The 20,329-nt window shown below is 44.4% G+C and overlaps 1 protein-coding gene across 2 annotated transcripts in view; it reads right to left on the bottom strand.

Annotated features, from left to right (window-relative positions):
* Positions 1–7: 7 nt before the first annotated feature.
* Positions 8–20,329, bottom strand: part of ALDH1A3 (aldehyde dehydrogenase 1 family member A3) — a 38,260-nt gene continuing 17,938 nt past the window's right edge. For both annotated transcript variants that reach the window (XM_050309013.1, XM_050309012.1), the window contains exons 6-13: positions 18,859–18,987; positions 16,413–16,526; positions 13,507–13,609; positions 12,357–12,541; positions 7,280–7,444; positions 5,290–5,447; positions 4,037–4,111; positions 8–2,646 (exon numbers count right to left, since the gene is read on the bottom strand). In XM_050309013.1, the coding sequence (XP_050164970.1) occupies positions 2,574–2,646; positions 4,037–4,111; positions 5,290–5,447; positions 7,280–7,444; positions 12,357–12,541; positions 13,507–13,609; positions 16,413–16,526; positions 18,859–18,987 (1,002 nt within the window). In that variant the 3' untranslated portion in view covers positions 8–2,573. The remainder of the gene's footprint in view (positions 2,647–4,036; positions 4,112–5,289; positions 5,448–7,279; positions 7,445–12,356; positions 12,542–13,506; positions 13,610–16,412; positions 16,527–18,858; positions 18,988–20,329) is intronic.

Genomic DNA, 20,329 nt, shown 5'->3' with positions numbered 1-20,329 from the left:
TACCCATAGTCTAAATATATACATGAGGTTTAAACATAGCATTTTCATGTACCTTTAGCTATAAAAATACATTAGATTAACTGTATCCTAATTTATAAATATAGTTTTTTTCTTTTAAAAAAACAACTAGTATTTCATATGAAAGCCTTACTGTGCAATGAAAGAAATATATATACCCTCTAAGGGGTTATTTTAAAGTTAGTGTCTAGTGTTATATAACTTAGAAAATTCAGTGTGTAGAGTCAAACCCTGATTTATACAATAAGAGATACATTGACTTTTTTAAAAAACATGATAAGGGAAAAAAAAAGTGAAATATATATCATACATATAAAGTCAGAATAGTAGGATTTTAAGAATTTTAGATGATTTCAGTTTCCACCACTGCTTACCAAAAATACAAAGATACATCAAGATAACCAACCTTTTACTGTTTGCCTCACCTCCCTACTGTCTGGCTGCAGCCCGAGAAAACCCTCAGGTAGGCAAGAGCAAAACGTTTGTCTGAGAAGATGTTTGCACTCTAAGAGTTTTACAAAAATAAAAACTTATTTACAGTGTTCCCATTTGGCCTTTCATGGGGAAGGGAGGACATTTTCATCACTGGATGGGGAGATTTACCTGTCTCACGTCCCGTGGAAGGACAGGCATCTGGTTACAGCTCTTGGAGGTATGTCATGTAAGAAGTTAAGTGGTGTTGAAGTGCAATTTCAACGTTCTCTAATAAGGAAGTTTAGGCTCATGCAAAGTTTTTCCTTACTTATCACCACCCACCTTCCTTCCTCCTCCAAAAAAAGCTCCACTGATGCAACAGAACTATTTACTGACTGAGTATCTCTGAGCAAAGGAAGGTACTGGTTAAATCCTTGCTTGCAGCAGAGAGAAAAGAGGTTAGACCTGCATTTCTGCTTCAAGCTCTACCATCTGGAAAATTCCAGGCAGGAATCTTTATCACTGCTCCCTGGAGATGTGCTGATACACCATAAGGAACCTCCGTGGGCTGGTTCCCAGAGGACAATCCCAGTGGGATCACCTGAACTTCCTACCAAGCTGTCACCACTAACTCCTGCACACTCACAGCTCCTGCAGACGTGGGACTTGCCATCCTTTTGCCAGTGGTTCTCCAGGAGGAGGAGGAGGAGGGAAAGCAGTGAACCCAGGAACTGAGGACAGTGTGTGGCCTGTCATTAATCCCCTAATAATGTCTGGGCATGCAAAGGAGTTACTGCAGGAAGTGCTAAGGTATGAACTTGGTGTGACAGCCACTCCATGGACAGCTGTGAGCAAGAGACAGTCCAAGGCAGTTGGTTGCTCAGTGAAGGATCAGCTACTCTGTGCTGGCTACGAGATGACAGCACTCACAGGGACAATTACTGCTAAGCTCTGGCACACTGAAGTCCAGCCATAGCTTATACATCAGTAACTGGCTCGTACACCCACCTCTTTAGCATTTAATGTGTGCTTGGGAGCACCTGCCTTTTCATACTGCACTTCCAGAAATGTATTTTAAGCTACATTCACACAGGATAAAGAAGCAGTGAGAAGAGCTTATCAGTTTTATGCTCACAATTAATAGCCCTGGCTCAAAAAACAAAGAGATGTTCACAAAGCCTGAAGGTTACAGAGAAAGAGAGAGCAGGACAGCTTTCGTGCAGCTCTTCTGCTCTCTCCCCCAGGTCAGAAGGATTGGTGGGGGGTGTTTTCTGTGGGGTATCTGCCATGCTACATGCTCAGCATCCAACTCGGTGTCATCACGGTAAGTACAGTGCAAAATCCTCTTGCAAAAAGTGCTGTAGTGAAGGTTTGAGATACAACTGGGACTCGCTCGGAGCCAGAAGGGTCAGCAAGTCAGTGACTTGCATTTGCAGCATGTGCAGTGTGTGCACACCAAAACATCAGGTTCCAAGGGCACTTGAAAGTCTAGTTCTGGTGGGTGAAATCCTGGCCCCAAAGGAGTCCTCTAGGAAACTCCCCCAAATCTCATTCAGGGCTAGAATATCACCAGTATGCAGAATGCATGTATCTTTAGAGAGACTAAGATAGCTCTTTCAAAGAGAATTTTGTTACAGATCCTTCCATGGAAGTTTGCACTCAGGTCCCAAACTCCAGCTGCAATCTCCACACAAACTCCACCAACTCCAGACAAGTTGTACTAACCCTACCACTCGAGTCCATCTACGCCAAGTGAAACCCAAATGCCTCTGAAGTTGTTTGCCAGCCCATGCTGATGGTACCAGCAATCTGTCTCACATGCCAGCCATGTCCACATCCTCCAGGGTACAGTTTGAAAGCAGATGCCCTGCAAGCACCGTGACCGACCATCATTTTAGCCACAGGTAGCAGGCAGATGAACAGCCAGGGACTTGCACAGTACCAGAGTGTACTGCCAGTAGGGCCAGGAAAATCAGTTTTTGAAGAGCCAGTTGACAAAATGGAGTCCAGTAGATTCAGTGTTTCTAGAGGAATAAAGACAGGTGTTTCCATTTTCCTTCTTACCCCTCCCCTCCCCCTTGCTCTGAACACGTCCCACATGTGTCACATTCAGAGTGTCAGCATTTTAGGCCTTCTTGTCCTCATGGACTCTTCTGGGAGAGTTTGATGGTGACTGTTTTCACTTCAGTATACTCTGCCAAAGCATATTCACCACTAGAAAAGAAGAGAGAGGAGGGAGAGGGACAAACAATTGTAGTATGTTAACGTGTACTTCCCTAAGAGAAGAGAGTTCTGCATGTGTGCACTTTAACTTCTCATTGCCAGCTGCTGTAGAGACATCAGGCCATTAAACCCAGATCTGAACCAACTTAGACCAGCTATTGATTTGTCCCACCACTTCTAGTAACTGCTCAGTACGTGCACACAAGGACATACAACTACATCCTCTTGGAAAAGAAACATGGAATGCTTCTGGTCACTGTAACCCACAAGGTGACACCTTGTGACTCTGCCTAATGAAAACTGAGTGCTGCTGTGAGCAGCCACAGAAGAGCCAGCCACATACACACAGTTATCAGTGCTCAGTCAGTAATTAAAGTTAATTTTTCACTGAAAGAAAGCTTCTATCTACAAGTTACCATGGCATTTGCTCCAGAATCATTCTGATAAGAGAGCCCACCACTGCATTATATGGTTGGTGGAAACTGGCTCTATTCCCATACCTTGCCCAAGGGATAAAGCCCTGACATCCTTTAATTAGACAGGCAGTCAGGCAAAGTAAACCATAAGGTCTCAATATATCTGTGTCCCATTTGAGGATTCATTCATTTGCTGTGCTTAGCAAGTGAGGCACCTGAATGTCCCAGAGCAGCAGATGCACCAAGAACAGCTACTGGAAGTGGTTCCTGGAATGAAATCTGTCTTGTGAAAGAAAAAGTGCTTTAGATTTCTCTGAAGAGTTTGCTGAGTGGTGTAAGAAAAGCTGCCTCCCTCCTATACAAGAAAACAATTAAGATTTAAGAAAATGTCTCAGCTCTACCTCTAACTCATGGGGTGACCTTGGTTTAAAAATTTTGGCTTTAGTAATTACTTAGAGCTGAAATGTCTGGTAGACCCACTGCAACAGGTCAGGCTAGGGGAGAGGGACAAAAGGTCCTCCTGTAATTTAGCAGCAAGCTTGGCAGGTGGGATGCAAAATGATTTTGGAGATCATTCATTCCCACTGGAAAAAGTCCAACTAGAAGCAATGATACAGCAGCCCAGGGAGGCCCAGACACCACCAGAGAGAGGTGGAGGAGGTTTGGGGTAAATACCAGCGTCCCCAGCCAAGCTGTTACACCTCTCCCTTGACCTAAAAACTTAACCAGTATGGAAAAATGCTTCCAAGTGGACTTGACTGAACTGATGTTCCTAAAAGCTTATAAAGCAGATGAAGGTACTCCTGAAGGAATGCTTTACATCCACACTGTAGCTGGCTCAGCACCTCCCCCTGCAGCCTGCTGCAAGCCTGATAGTTTAGAAGCAAATCCAACAATGTTTTCACAGTCACAATTGTTATTGCATTCACCACCCACATATAAACAAAATACTGAGCAAAACTTACAGTTCTCTGCCATTGCCTGACATTTTAAAGCCACCGAAAGGAGCCTGTGCATAGAGCGCATTGTAACAGTTGATCCTACAATAAAAACATCAATTTTTTTGAAAAGTCAATTCAGCACCAAAGAGAAGCAAGATGATGACAACAACGACAATGCAAAAAAGGGCTGAAATCCGTCCCTTTTCTCTTTATACAATTCAGTCACTTGAGAAATCAAATTTTAGCAATAAAATCTTATTTTGCTGCAGAAACACAAAACTTTTGAGTGGTACTCAGTCTCACCCACATCTCACTTCATGGTCTCCAGTGGCAAAGACATTCGTGCTAGAGCTGGAATTTAGTCTGTGTTCAGAGATGTGATTACAATAAATAGTCCAGCCTATTCCCTAGTTTATGAAGCACATTCTGAACTGAACATGTTTACTCCAAAAGCTGTCTAAACACCCACAACCAGGCCCAGCATCCGCTTCCAGGTATAGAAAAAAATTTGGACTGTATCAGACAATTGTGCTGCAGTAAAATGAAAGCACTGGGCCCATTTCTATAGACATGTGGGAGAAAAAGCTAATGCAGACACCTCCTCAGCACCTCAGTGAGATCAAATGACAGAAAAGGGACAGCTATGGCTTGTGCTGTAGCTCTGCACTTCCATGTATAGCACATGTATCCTTCAAAGCCCAACATCCCATTTTTACTTAGATATTTGAAGCAGATTCTTCAGGTGCCAGCTCTCGAAATCAATCCTTTGTGTGCATCAAAATCAGGCATCAGATCAAACTCCTATACTGAGCTGGGAAAAAAAAATCAGGATTCCATCTTTAAAATGATTCTAATATAAAATAAGGAATTCTGTAGGCAAAAATAGCTGCCCTTTGTGACAGTGGTGTGTTGCCATCTACTGTCCACACTGGTTTGTGCAGAAAAGACCCATCTGGTGGTGCCTGAAGATCATGACACACACAGAGGATTTGAAAGGCACCACATCTGGTGGAATTTACTACAACTCCTACATTTCCAGGGTTGTTCAGACGAAGAACTACATCAACTGAAGGAAAAACCAATCCATTTCTCGACAGACTGTCTGGTCCTCACCACCTCATATTGAGGAACGGATGTTGTTTCTGAGCAGCATAAAGAACTGAACAGGCTCCTAATACATCTCACCTCCAGCATTTATACACGACTGCAAGTCATAAATCCCTCTCTCCTCCCAGGAAACCAACTCCCAGCCCACACTCCGTTCCCACACTGCTCACCAGACCGTTCCTGACTGCAGAGCCGAAGCCAGAGCTAAGGCTCTGTCCAGGTTCTTCGTGAACACCGCGGCCGTGAGTCCGTACTCAGTACTGTTGGCTCTCCTTATCACCTCTTCTATACTCTTGAACTTCATGATTGGCTGAACTGGCCCAAAAATCTGCACAGATCAATTAAAGTTTAGTACAGGAAAGCCTCTGGTGATCATGGTAATTCTGGAGTAATCAGAGTCAGATGCTTTGTTTGGATAATATATTTTAAAATGTTACATCCTCGCCTTCTAGAAAGTCACTGATAGAGTCTCTTAAAAACCACTAATGAAACTTCAAAGGAAGCACAGTGATCTGCTATTTTAGTTAATACATGCTAAAATCCAACAACTAATGGATCATCTATAACAGTCAAAACGAGCAGAGTTAGATCTGGACAAGTTTCAAATGTTTCATCCTTACTCCTTGACCACTCTCCTTTTGAACTCTGAAGCTGAGTGTACTCAAGTAGTAATTAATATATTTCAAAGACTGCAAGTTTCCTTCCTTGATTTTAAGTCTGCCTTTGTCACTGTGGGCAGTTTATTTGCATGCACTGCATTTACCATGTCTGTGTTTGACCACAAACTTGGCTTCCCAGGCCTCACAGCACAATAAACCCCTCTGAAGGTGAGATGGAGACTCACTTGTCACTTGGGCTACTTTTAAGGTCACAGAAGGGTTTCTAAGTGTCTGTTTTGGGATTTCCAGGTGTTTAACTGGAGCCTCAATCCTAGGCAAAGGGTGAACATGCATTTGCCACAAAACTGCAAATGAATGAAACTGGATAAGCTTCATGAATCATGACATGGGATTTGGAGTCAGTTCATTAAGAAAAGGCCTGTCATGGGATTTTCAGGTTTTTTCCCTCTATTTTTAGCATGTAACTCATGCCCTGAGTGACTGATATCTTTCCCAGGTTCCTTAGAGATTCTGTGGCAGATCTGAGACATTTCAACATCCTGCCAGGAGTGAACAGCAAGCAGCCCCATAAAAAGCACTAGGCTCAACTATAAAACACAAGTGCCAGTCAGACTTTGGCAACTACTTCTTTTCCATTGGGGAACACGATGAAAAGTAGATTAACTTCTATTTCAAAGGAATATCACAGGATCTAATCACATGCAGCTTGTTCAACATTTCTGCAGATGAATAATGAAAGCCAGAGCATTAGATCTGCACTTTGCTGGCTTTGAGCATGTTTTCATATAGGAAAGAAATGGTCAGCCTCGGGGGATTTTGCCATGAGAATGGAATCTGGGATTGTTTGAGACTAAGGCTACTTGAGAGAAGTTCTTCAGTGGCCATTCCTTCCCTCCTCACCAGCTGCAGGCCCCAGAGTTCTTTTCCCATAAAGCTTAACTCTGTCTTTAGAAAAACCTTCAAACTTTAGGACAAAGAATAAGTAGAATTGCTCCATCCTGCCACAGTTTCAGTTGTTTTTACTCAGTTAGTTATATTTAAAATCACAGATTCAGACAGAAACCCCTCCATAGCCATTACTACTGAAGCAGCATTTATCCAGGTAAGGCATGTGCTCGTATTTTGCATTATATCAAATTCTCCTAAAATGAGAACTAAAAAAATCTAGAGTAGTGTTATCTACTGTTTTGGGTTTGGTTTTGTCCAGTGAGTACACTCACAGAGCTAATTTCCCCAGGAAAACCAAAGAAAATGAGGGAAAGCAGCAAGGCATTAGGAAGGGATGGCAAACAGACACCCACAAATTGCACAAAAAATTACGCTAAAACATTTTGACATTTTTTTCTATTCTGCTCTTTCCCTTCTTCTCTTACAACTCACACACAACGTCCAAACTGAAGCTCATCTTGCAGATACTTCATCAGTAGAATGGATGACTTCTACTCTGCTCTCAAGTTTTGACTTCAAACCACCACCATACCTCTTTCTTTCCCATTTGCAGCGGTAAATGCAGATAAAATTCAGGTGACTTGTACTGTACCTCTTCTTTGGCGATCCGCATGTTGTCAGTGACCTCCGAAAACACCGTGGGTTTTATGAACAGGCCTCTGTCCTCAATGGCAAGACCCCCACACTCCAGCTTAGCCCCTTCTTTCTTCCCACTTTCTATCAGCTCCAGGATTTTATCGAACTGCTTTTGGTCAATCTGTCAGACACAAAAGGAAGAGAAACAGCAGTGCCTTTATTATCGTGGTTCCAGAGACCAGGTCATGGAAGGTGGCCCAGGGACAGCTTTGCACTGTCCAACCAGTCAATTAACATCTCCATTGAGGACAGGACAGTCAGGCAAGGAACAGGGTGAGAGACAGGACGTGGGCACAGCCCTGAGCCACAGGAAACAGAAGGTGAAGTTGCATGGGGTTGTGTAATCTGATCTAATAGTTTGCTGCCACATGGAGGGGTCTCCCCACTTTCCCTTCCTCTGTGTCCTGGATATGCAGCTCACCTTGAGCTCTGGGACTTACAGACCTTCTCCAGGCACTGATTCATCTCAGTAGCAGCATGAGAGACAGCCTGAGACGGGTTTTGCTGGGCTCAGCAAGGGATCTGAACAACAGAATTGGTGCAAGGGAGAGAAAATCGGGGTATATAAACTATTGGCTCGACTTCGCTGCAACGTGCAGCTTCACCCCCAGCTCTCTGTCCCCAGCTGGAAGCACCCAGTGAGCTCTGCCTCCATCCCCTTCCACACTCTCACACTCTATGTACAACCTCAAAGATAAACCCTGTTAGTGGGGTGACTGCAGAACAACTGCTGCACTGAAGCCTTGCTTTTAAAATCACAATCTCTTTTCACAGATCTTAGAGACCCTGCATTTTTTTGGCTCTCTGCACTAGGAGCCATATCTTCAAACTACCAACCTGGTCTAACTCCTCCTCACCCACATCTAAATATGGAATAACCTCAATTAGTGAGTGCTGTTGTTACCGGCACGCTGGAGGTGGTAAAACTCTTACAGAGATGTTTTAAAAGAGTAAAACTAACAAAAAGCTTGACAAACGTATTGAGGTGGTTAAATAAAAGACTCCACCAGGGTTTGAGGTGCCCTGGAAGCCTAGGGGGCTATTCTGAATGCCAGGTATCTCCAGATGCTTGTGCTTGTTCAGTCCCTTTCCCTCAGCATCTGTTTTTATTTCAGCAGGGCCAGTTGCCAGTTGGGACTGTTTACACGGAGTGTTCCACACTTGACTCCTCCAGATTACAGACTATATCCTGTCCCTAGTTAATCCTGGCCACACACAATCCAAGTTTTCATGCTTTTAGACAAATATCAAAGCTGCAGGAGGGTGTCCTTGGGGTACTTCTGGCACACAGGGAAAACAGAGAACAGCACATCTGCTGCCACACAGATGTGGGTGTCCCTCCTGCACTGTGGACAGCCTGGACCAAGTGCTCGTGTCCTCTCCAGTGCTGAGGTGCCACCCAAGGACACACTTCATACATGCTACTGCACTGGGAAATGTGTGTCCTCATGGAGGATACAGTGTCACACAGGGAGCTTGGCAGGTGTCAGACATATTGTCTATTTGTCTGGTTGCTTGGTTGCCAAGCGTAAATAATTTGAAAATATCTGCAAGTGCTTTCCATCCTGGCATGTCTGTGATCCAGACCAATCCAGTCCATCCACTTCACATCACAGAAAACAAAACAAGGATATTTATACAGCTGTAACTTGTTGCAAGGCAAACTACAGTTAGATGAAAAGACACTGGGGAAAGAAAACATTTGTAAAAATGACATGCAAGGATGGAACTGTTTGTCATTGTAACTGGAGCTTGCAAGGCTTGTTTAAATTCTGTCCCCTACTCCACTATTATTTATGGTTCAAGCATTGACTTCTATTAAAAACACATGATCTGGTAAGGCAAATTCTACTATTTATTCATCTAATTCAATAGAGAAGGCGGCTTCTAAGGATCACTGCAATGCCGAAAATCTGAGAACCCCCAAATCTTCTTCTCTTGCTTCATTTAAGTCAAGACCACAAGGAGAAGTTTTTCCTTTTCCAATCCTAGCATTTGTAATCCTGCACAATAACCCACAACTGGGTCCAACACTGTTGGAAACAGACCCTTTCTACTTACATGTTTTACTTTCACACTTTAATCCTGAGGTGCATGTCTACAGTCAAAGGGAAAATATTCACCATCTTATAAATCAAATTACATGTTTTAGGCTGAATAACTCCTGGCTAGCAATTGCCATGATTAGTGTTAATTTTATTCCTGTAGACTAGGTTTTACAGTCCACCAATCCCAGTATTTGGGGTTCTAAAATAGCAGAAGTAGTCTAGTCTTGTTCTAATGTAATCCCTGTTCTAGTCCACCAGGACAATCAGTCTCATCTAATGCTGTTTGCTGTTCCCAGTTGTATAATGCCCTGGTTAACCAGTTTGCCATCTGTGCAGATTTACTTTATTGCTTCCTGTGATACAGCTCCCAGGAATCCAAAATTAAAAATTGCCCTTGGTCTGGATTTGGGGTTGGCACTCTGCTCAAACGGCCCTGATCACCCCGCAGGTTCCTTGTGGTGTCCTTTGAATTCCAGCCAGTCAGCACTGCCAGACACATGTGAGTTTTGGAGAGGTCTCATCAGAAGCATGCCTCATTTCTGTCTAAATTTAATGCTGTTTAAAGTTGACCTAATTTTGATCAGAGCAGTACAGTTTGTATCAGCATAACCCAACACTGCAGCTGACACAGCCTTTTCCCCACGTCCATGCCACGGGCACCCATGCCAGTAATCCACATCAGGGAACTGACCTGAGTAAAACCTTTCTTCCTCACTTCCAAAGAGGCTGGATAAGCCCTGAATCAGCCCCTTCCCCAGACTAGTGCAGTGCAATGTAGGAACAAACAGCTGCACATGAGACCACTTTTCCAGGACTAGCTTACATCAACTTCTTGTGGAACAGGATTGTCATCACCTACAGATGATGTAGGACCAGAAGGATCATGGGCTATGAACACTGTCAGCCCATGTGGGCTCCAACTCCTTCCCACTGTTGGTTTCCAAGCAGTGACCATCCCAAAGTGGGATCTATGCAGCAGCATGTGGTCATTTTTGTAATGCTGTTGTGTTATGTTCCCCCTGACCCACGCAAAAGGAGAAGGAGAGCAACAGGCTGGATCTGAAGCATCTGATGGGGAGAGATGAAGAAGAGGAAGACAGATTATTTTTCCTGGTGATTCTTCCCTTATCCATCAGTTCAAGATAAAAAAATCCCTCACAGCCAAGCAGGTTACTTCAGGAACAGGGAAAAAAACTGAGCTGGAAGCTTCACATTTGAACAGTAACTTGTGGGCAGGTGTGAATCTTTGCTACTTTTGAAGGTATTTTAAGTCCTTGTGACACTGCATCATTTCTCTCCTCTGCTGAAGTTCCTGTGTGTGCCCACAGCATAGGCTCCAGAGAGCAAGGAACCAGAGCTGCAGAGGAAGAGGTTGCTCCTTTGCACTGGTAACCAAATAAGAGCTTTGGCATTTACAGTTTCCTCCCACTTCTCAACACCTTCCCATCTTGGGCTTTGACAGTTGCCTGCACAGAAGTTCAGGTGTGTGTGGGTGTGCTATCTCTCCTAGCTACAAATGTAACAGGTAAGCCAGAGCAGGGAAAGAAGACAGATGGGCCATATTTAAAATCTGCCCAGACACTGCTAATTGGCCTTACTGTTACCCTTAATGACAGCTTTGTATGCAGGGAGTCTCCCTTCAGCCACAGTGATCCCAGAGGATGGTGCTGTGCCACAGCTGTGCCCTGGGGAGTGCTCTTGGAGAGCTGGGAGCATGGATGAACTGAAACAAGCAGCCCAGTTCTCTGTGTTCCAATCATTGCAGGGTGTTTTACCCTTTCAAACCTCACAACTGCTCTCTGTGAATTCAGGGGCTGTTCTCATGAACTCAGTGGTCTCTGTCAGCACAGCCAGGTGAACACGGTCCTGATGGGAGCAATAAGTGCAGCTCATTTATTGCTTCCACTGGATAAGGTTTAGGATGATGTTATATTAAAAAACACCAAACAACAGACAAACCTCCAAAGCTGGCAGCCCTTAACAGAAGGTAAGAGCAGACCCTGAAACAGCTTGAGGGTCAGCTCATCTCTGCTGAAGCAAGTCCCAGCATGGGAGTATTTTCTGAGAGAAAATATGGGAGTATTTTCTCAGAGACTTCTGAGCAGTTTGAAATCCCTTTCTAGGCAAGTTACAGGGCTAGCTGTAGCCTCAGCATGAACAGAGGGTGTACATCATCTTACTGCCCCTGCAAGAGGACATGCCATGCATGAATCATGTGGGGATTCAGGTCCAGATAAGGGGAGGCAGATGTACCCAGAGCCATCCCTTCTCTGAGGGATCCTACACAGCACCAAGGAAATTAAACTCACAGTGCAGTACTGAGAACAAGAGGCCTTGGCTAGAGATTTCTGGGAATTCTGCTTTATTTTTGGTAGCAAACAGTGGGCCTGTTAGAAGATGTGACCCAAGGATCACCTTTCTCCAGAGCTCTCCAGCACAGCTCAGATTGCTTCAAATGCAAAAACTAAGAGGAAGGCTCTGGAAGCATTGAGGAGGCCGGTCCTGACAGCAGCTTGGCATGGTTCTTCCTCCTAATTCAGCTGAAACTTCTCCAAAGGATCAGGAAGGGAGCAGAGAAGGAAACTGAGGACTCAGGAGTCCCTGGGCTCTAACTACTTGTCATCACCAACACAGCCAAGGAGCTGAATGGACATTTAGCTGAACTCTTCTGAGCAGTGCTATGGCTCACTGCAACGTGCTTTGTGTTACTGCACCAGGAAGACAGCTCCTTCCTTAAAGCTGGATAAGAACTGAATTAAATACATTTGTGTTTTGTTTTTTTTTTTTTAAATTACAACATAACATTTCAACAGTTGTGATTAATTGATATTTAAAATGGAGAGGAAAAATAAAGCCATGATACATTACTCACCCCTCGGCACTTCTGCTGGGACCGTACTCACAAGGATAATATTTACACAAGGAAAATTAAACAAGACCACAACCAAAAACCAAACAATAAACTGTTCTCGGGCACACGGTTACCTGGGGCCCTTGTTCAGTTCTGGCATCAAAGGGGTCTCCAACGAGTCTCTTCTTGGCAAACTCCACGCTGCGCTTGACGAACTCGGGGTAGATCTGCTCCTCCACGAACACCCGCGAGGCCGCCGTGCAGCACTGCCCCTGGTTGAAGAACACGCCTTGGTGGGCACATTCCACTGCCAAGTCCACTGCAAGATGGCCCAAGAGGAAGGAGAAGTGTTACCACATGCACAGTTTCAACCCTTCCAGTGTTTCCTTTCCCTTTGGAAAAACTCCTCAAAAAAACCCGCTGATGGATGGTCCACACCCAGCGGGGGCACTCACAGGGCCTCCCACTGCCCCCAAACCACATCTCTTATTGTATCCACCCCCCTTCCTGCCTTTTGTCTCGAGGTCTAGTTTGCCACAGTTCCTGATACTTTCTTCCACAAGGACTCACTGAAGGCAGTGACCAGCTTTTCTTGCTGTGGGAATTCAAATGTGGATTCCTGGATACCATGCATTGGTTCCTCATGACTGGTTTCAGCAGTGATTGTTCAGAAAGGAGTGTGCCAGCTTTGGCCACGTCCTTGCAAGGCTCACTATTAGCAGCTGGCACAAATACCTCTGATTCCAACCTCTGCTCTGCTGAGCAGGAGAGTAGAGAATATTTTCCTGAAGCCCAAATACAATTTTCCAGCTATTTTGGTGGTCACAGGTTACAAGTATCTCCTAGTGTAACAAAATCACAACAGAACTTGTTGAATGAGCCCTGCAGACCCCCAGGATAGAGGTGAAGGCTGGATTAGATCAGGTCCTACAAAACTCTCCTGTCACAGGAATGCCTGCACAGGGGCTGCTTTCCAGAAAACTGCTTTTCCCCAGTGCTTGGCTCAGGCTCTGCAGCACTGCCAACCAAAAGGAAAACACACAAAGAGCAGAAACACAAATGCAAGATCCCCAGGGAAGGCAACATGGGCCATGGGAATGATCCCTGCCCTAGGGAAGAGCTCCAGTGATGCAGAACTGTATCCTGCTCCAAGACAGAGGTTTTCTCCAGGCTTTGGGGTGGATGTGGGGGCAAACCCCAGCCTTGTGAGCTGCCAAAGGACAGCAGAGACACACAACCCACCCCCCACCTCTTCTTACAGCAAACCCAGCAGCCCATACTCACAGTCTGCATCTGCACACACGATGCAGGGGTTTTTCCCTCCCAGCTCCAATGTCACCCTTTTGAGGTTGCTTTTAGAAGCGGCTTCCTTGATCAGTTTTCCAACCTGCAGCAGTGAGAGACAGAGAGGACATGAGTTTTTCCCCCAGTGTGATGCTGACAAGAGTGGAAGAGCCCAGCAGGCAGCTGAAGCAGGTAGAACTCAAGGAGTTTGAGCTTCCTATTGCTGTGATGTGCTGGGTCAAAACCAGCCCCAGAATTAACGTTTGGTTTTGGGCAGATCTGAAAGGGTGAGCTATGTGGGAGAGCTACAGGATCTGTATCCTGAAGTTATCTGCTACTCAGAGCTGTAGAACAAGGCATTTCCCACCCAGTGCAACCCAGTGAGCAACGCTGGCAGTCAACTGGCTCCAAGGGCTACAAGTTTTTACCTTTAAACAGTGGGAATTCAAACTTCTTAGTGTAAATCTTGCCAAGTCAACGATAAGAGCTCACTGTTCCTATCTGTTAGCACTCCCATACCAAAAAGCCATGCAGTGATTTTGGCATTTAGGGGAAAACTAAAACTTTCTGACAGTTTAGGCTGAGCTACCCCAAACGCAAGAGTAGCTGAGATATGTTCCTTCCAAGGCAACACCTGAGGATGCCAACAGAGAAACTCCAACTAGATCTGCCATGGCACTTTCTGCCCAGGAACCTGCTCTGACCATCTATTGGCATTTATATGCCCACCCTCTCCTGAAGGGGAGGATTTACTCTGCTTCCAGAGTTTAGCCATCTAATTTTGTTAGAAACAGTAGGAATTATAACTATTTGGAAGCTTTAGTTGTTAGGACAGGTTAATTTAAGAGTGACCTTATATTTGAATTTATTTCTATTACAACTGATTTTCTTTGCACATGGAAACCTTATTACTGCCCAAAAATACTGTTTCCCTGGAGTGGAACTGGGAGCAAGGAAAGCAGGGGGCAGCTGGCTGGCAGTTACAGATCTGCATTTCTCCTGGTTTGCCTTTGTAACTCCAGCACGACTCTGAACTTAGCAGTGCAGATCATCTCTAGTCACTCAGAGCTTAGTCCTGGAGACAGCAGAAATAAGTGATGCATCATAGCTTTGCAAGAGGCATTACTACAAGCTAGCTGGCCAAAGAGGAGTAAATTAATAAAGTAAGAGAAAAGAAGAAATCTAGATGGGAAAATTCTCATGGAGTGTAAGATCAGTATTTCCAAGCTGGCACTGGGCCCGAGCTGGCTTAAAAACTAAGTCAAAATATATTTTGAATTAACTTCACTTCCTGGCTCAGAAACAGTAGCATTGTGCTGCAAGTACTGCAGAGATGCAGCTGAACTCACAGATGGGTGGAGGGGGAAGAAAACACTTCTAAATTACACATGCATTAGCAAAGAATCTGTCTCCCTCGGTGTTTCCTGCACACCCATGGATTAGGAGACAAGCACAGTGTCTACAGGAGTTTTTTTGCCTACGGGCTCCAACAGCTGAGATTTTCCTTCTGCCACTAATCCACTGGATACTCCTTTTTCATTAAAAACCCAAACAGATCCATGTGGGCTAGATGAGTCTATAAGCTCCATTGTTTTCACACAGCCAGAGTCTCATCTGGGCTAAAAGTTTCTGATCTAGGATTTGGAGAGAAGCATGACACTGAGTAAACTCTGAGATTAGACCAACTATCAAGAGAGTAAAAGCTCATTGTGAACTTTTGCTTTATTGCATTTTTGTTTGTTCCCATGATCCCTGCACAGAAACAGAGGCTTAACACACCTTTTCCTATGGGATATGCACAGCAGTTTGGATGTACACAAAGCCACTAGATGGTAGTGTTGGTAAATGCAGCAGCTTTTGAGTGTTTAGAGTTACCTTTACTGGCCAAGAACACCTTTCAAGGTAATTTGTCATCACTATACATTCAGATTATGCTCTGCAGTTATGAGAACAGACATAAGAATGGATGAACTCAGCAAATACTCGACAAGAACAATGTTCCTCAAAGAAATAAAGGAGAAGAGACTTTATTTGCCTCAACTGCCTCCACTGGTGTCAGCATTTCCATTCTTTGGACACTGCCTCTCTTCAGGGGGTGTGGATATGCAAGAAACATCTAAAGCAGTCAGTGGAAAAACATTCACATTTCTAAGCAATCTTTTGTTTGAGAATTTTCAGCAGTGATTACTGGAGGCAATTTTTTTTTGCATGTCTCAGCTGTGCTCAATTCCATGGACTTGGCCAGGCCCTGTGCACTCTCCCCCATGTAGGTACAGAAGGGGATGGCTGTAGGGGATTGAGAGTGCAGAGGCCTCACTTCCACCCCTCTCATAAACAAGGCAGATGTACCTATTTACAGGAAAAAAAAAACTGAATAGAAGGTGCTTTACCATGCAGGTCTCAGAAGAAGCTCAAATGTTAATCCCCTCCACGTCAGCAGAGGAAGCCTTGGGCATTGGGCCATGTTTTTGTTTAAGTCCTAAGTTCCTCAGAGGTAACTAAAGCCAAGGAAGAATTGTTCAGGGCTCTGACTGACATGTTTTCCAGTTGCAGGGCAGGACTGGCAGGAAAACTTGCCCAGAAGCTCCATCAGGTCAATGACAAGATGTTAAGTCACTGCCAGCCTGCCCAGCACACTGTCTTTTATGAGAGCACCTATTCAGTTCTTACAGAAGTGTGGTGGTTTGGCAAAACCCAGCTTACAGAGATGTGGGATTAGCACAAGGACCTGAATTAGACAAATAGCAAACGCTTCTGAGAAATCCTGTCCCTCGGAATGTGATGGAGGAAGTTGTTGGCTATACAGAAATCACCAACATTTCGTTAGTCCAGTCCTATATGAATGACAGTCTAGGAGAGAATGCAAAGAGGAACAACAGGTGTCCTCTGAGAAATCCATCACCTACCTTGGTTGACCCAGTAAAAGCGATTTTATCAATGTTGTCATGGGTAGAAATTGCAGCTCCAGCTGTGGGGCCGTAGCCTGGCACGATGTTCACCACACCAGGAGGGAAACCCACCTGAAACAGAGGTTAAAAACAGCTCTGTAGAGATTCTGAGAGCACAGCTCATTTCTCAGGGAGCTTGAATTAGTTGTACTATACTCCCTAGAGCTCTTACCAGATACATCCCTCTTTTCCAGACTTTCCAGTAACGTGGCTGCGTGCTACCAGCTGGAGTGGCCGTGGGTGGAACTCACAGCCACGCTTAGGAAATGCCAAGTTTCAGTAGGAATTCTTGGAGAAATCCCAGTTTCAAGTCAAAGGAGAGTGAGTCTGTTGGCCAAACTTGGCCCCCAGCTACTGCAGTGCAGCTGGAGCCAAGGGGGAACCGAAGGAAAGTTTGCTTTGAACAAAGGTTGACGTTTGTGGTTCTTCAGGGGCCAGAGGGATTATGGAGTCAGTAAAACCTCTCACTAGATGGTGGGGCTAATAAAACAGGAATACAAAAGCAGATGGTCACAGGCTTATGCAAGTTTCCACCACATTTACAACCTAGATTAGCCAACTGGTAATTCTGCCAAAAGAGACAAACGGCAGAACTTTAGGTGAAATTCTAGTGCGAGGAGAACTGAGGGATTTACTGGTTTGTTTTTACTTCCTGAAACAAGAGTTTCAAGGATTACACTCTTCTAGGTTAGCCCTCCCCTACTGCTGATAGCACAGGGTTGTTTTCCCTGCCATTTCTAATGATGGAATTGCAGAACATAACACATTTTCTTTGTTTCTTATGACTTTTTAATACAAAATCTCAATAAGTGCAGTTTCTCCTCTTAGCAGAGTAAAGAAGGAAGCAACTGCTCATGTACTATCTTGGGAAAAGTTATCCTCATAAGACCTTTTTTTCCCAGTTTTCCCTTCATAAATTGGAAGGGCAGTCTCATTTCTTCTGTGGATGTGACAATGACAAAAGTGCACTTAATGGAGTTTGTGTCTTGGCTAATGAGTTTTCAAGCAAATACTGCGTGTCAAACTGTGCAAGTAATGGTGTTTGGAGTAAGCAGCAAAGCCACAAGGAAGCAAAAAATTGGTTCAGGACACCCTGAGCCAAAAAGTTTTTTCTGTTTTTCAGCAAAAAAACGAAAGCCAAAATATTTTGGTTGGCCTGAAATTATTTCATTGAACCCAACATGTAGCTTTGCTTGTGTGGTAACATCTTCTTCTGCATCCTTTTAAAGATGAAAACCAAAAAACTTTAACTCACTCTTCTGAAAAACTCCAAAGAATTTAGCTAATTTTGGGTGGAGAAAGGAGCACCTCCAAATAAAATTATTCTGCTCTAATTACACTTCTGCCTTGAAGATCAACTGTGAGAAACAGCGAGCTTAGAATTCCAGCTCAAAACATTAATTTTACCAGAACTGAATGTTAGTGGGGTTTTTTTTCGGGGGGGGATGCTATGCCTGTGTTTGGGGAGCTGCATGTCAGAGTGAAAAAAGCAGTGGTGTGGCAGGGCTCACTAAAAGCCATGACAACTGCACTCATCCTGTGTGATCTTATTAAGCCAAGCAATTGTAGGAAATGCTTAACTGGTATTATTTTTCCCCGCTTCCTTTCCTGATGGAGGAGCCCTAAGTGTCAATTATCAACGTATCCTTCTGTTTTCTCCCAGGCTAAGCCAAGAACAGACAAAATCATCACCATCATTTGACTGAGCCTAACAAACAGGCTTCCAGCTGAGAGGAAAAAGCATATCTACAACTCCTTTAGTTTTCCTCAGTGAGTCACATCCATAGCTATAGGAAGTTGCTGTTCTGACCAGTGCTGGAAGGTTCTGTGCACCTCCCACCCCTCTGTATGATGAACAGGGCACAACAGGTCCTAACTGACAAGCCCTAAACCAACACTTAAAACCCCAACCTATGACCTTCCCTTTATTTCAGCTGACTTTCCAGGCCAGACATAGCTAAATTGTTCTATGAACCACAGAAATGACGAAGAATTGTTTCCCAGGACACTCTGTCTTGCTTGAATTATCCCACTTAAAAACAACAAACACAACACTGCTGTCTAATCACACTCTTTTTTGTCCCATTGTCTAATAAAACTGAGCTGTTGTTTTTCCCTCATTTGGGAGAAGGGAAGACAAGGCAGAGTAATAAAAGCACCATTTTTTCCTCCCTGCAGCTTCCTGAGAAAGGAGAAAAACGTACGGGTTTTGTGATCTTTGCTACCTCCCAGCCAGTCACCGTCAGTCACGAAGGTCTTTGTGAAGAAACACTGGATACAAAGCTTGTTCTCACTTTCCCTTGTGAGGCTTTAATATCTTTAAACCCGAAAAATCTGGACAGACAGTTCAAAACTCCTCCTTACAACCTTAAGAGAACTCAGGGGGGTGTTGAGAGTTCCTCACCTCCTTGATCAGAGAGCCGATGTACAGCGACGTGAGGGGGGTTTGTTCAGCTGGCTTGATAACCAGAGTGTTCCCACAGCACAGGGCCGGTGCCATCTTCCAAACCAGCATCAGCAGGGGGAAGTTCCACTGCAAGAACACAACTCACAGGTCAGACCAGCCTGGCACAGTCACCTACTCGCTTCCACGCAGTGTTTTCCCCACCTTCCCACAGCTCAGGGAGAAAAGGAGCTGGGAGGAAAGCTGTGAAGGGAAGTGTCTGCTCACAATACTGCATTTGCTTGGACTACAGAGTACAACTTCCTTGATTTCCCCCCTGAGATCCCTAATATTGCTGGCAGTCCTCACGCTAATCCTGTAAGTTGGACAAACTTCTGTATGGAGTGACCTCATTCTTTACAGGAGTTTGATCACACTTGGTGTAGGATTTTGGCTGTTCACAGAGGCTGTGTTGGAGGCAGTTTCCTGATGTGTCACTTCTGCACAGCGTCCGTATGTGGGGAATTGCAGGGTGCAACTACTCATTGAAAAGAAACCCTCGTTTTTCTGTGTTAGGCACTGGCTGAGTAGTCAGGAGTTATACAATATCATTCAGTTCCAGATTTATAACTAGGAATCTGCAGTCATGTAAATCTAGGGGAGGTCTTATCCTCCCTTCAAACTGTAAATTTTTCCTTTCCAATTAGTTTTCTAATTTAGAATTAGGAACCAGTCCACATCAGTTTACTCTGTGCTAATCTCTCTCATGGTCATGTGTATTTGTAGATTTTGGAGCCTAAGCAAGAAGTGGAAAATGTAGCTCACAATGAATCTCAGAAAGGTCATTTGGCAGCAGAAAGGATTTCTTCATTAAAAATAATTAATGCTGCTTTAGGGATGATGGAAGCAGGCCAACAGTAAGGGGACTTCTTGTCAAGACTCAAGCCAAGGGCTTTAACTATCAACAAAGAAGCCAAATATGTTAGGAATCCACAGATTCACACTTACAAAGAAATTAGCAGTGTAGCTTTTAAGCAATGAGTTCTGTTCTAACCCAGCAGCCTGAGACAAAGCAGAATTTAGTCTCAAGTGCTATTCTTCAACTCGTTTCACTCTTTTTCCCAGACCTGTTCCATTTCAGTGATCTTCTCCAATGGCCACATCCCATAATTTGCCCATTTGTCTTTTTCTTCTAAGCCTTCCTGGAGGCCTGACTCTGCAGCTTGAGCCATTCACACCTGTACTACTTTTCCACACTTTCAGAGCATGAAATAACTCCATTAGGAGCTTTCTGCTGCAGAGTGGCTGGTGAAAGTAACAGTAAAGGACTCCAGGGCTGCCTCATGATATCACCTTGGGATAAAAATCAGCCATATGCTGCACTTTCTTAGAACTTCCCTTGATAACAACACTGGTTTAAATATAGTCAAGCCACAGGAAAAAGGGAGGACTGGTAATTGGTCTGGGGAGACCTATGCAGAACAGTGACAGA

Source organism: Myiozetetes cayanensis, unplaced genomic scaffold (genome assembly GCF_022539395.1).
Source record: "Myiozetetes cayanensis isolate MyiCay16 unplaced genomic scaffold, myiCay2020 scf14, whole genome shotgun sequence".
Classification (NCBI taxonomy): Eukaryota; Metazoa; Chordata; class Aves; order Passeriformes; family Tyrannidae; genus Myiozetetes; species Myiozetetes cayanensis.
Note: the sequence above shows the minus strand (reverse complement) of the source record. Positions and strands in the feature narration are given on the sequence as shown.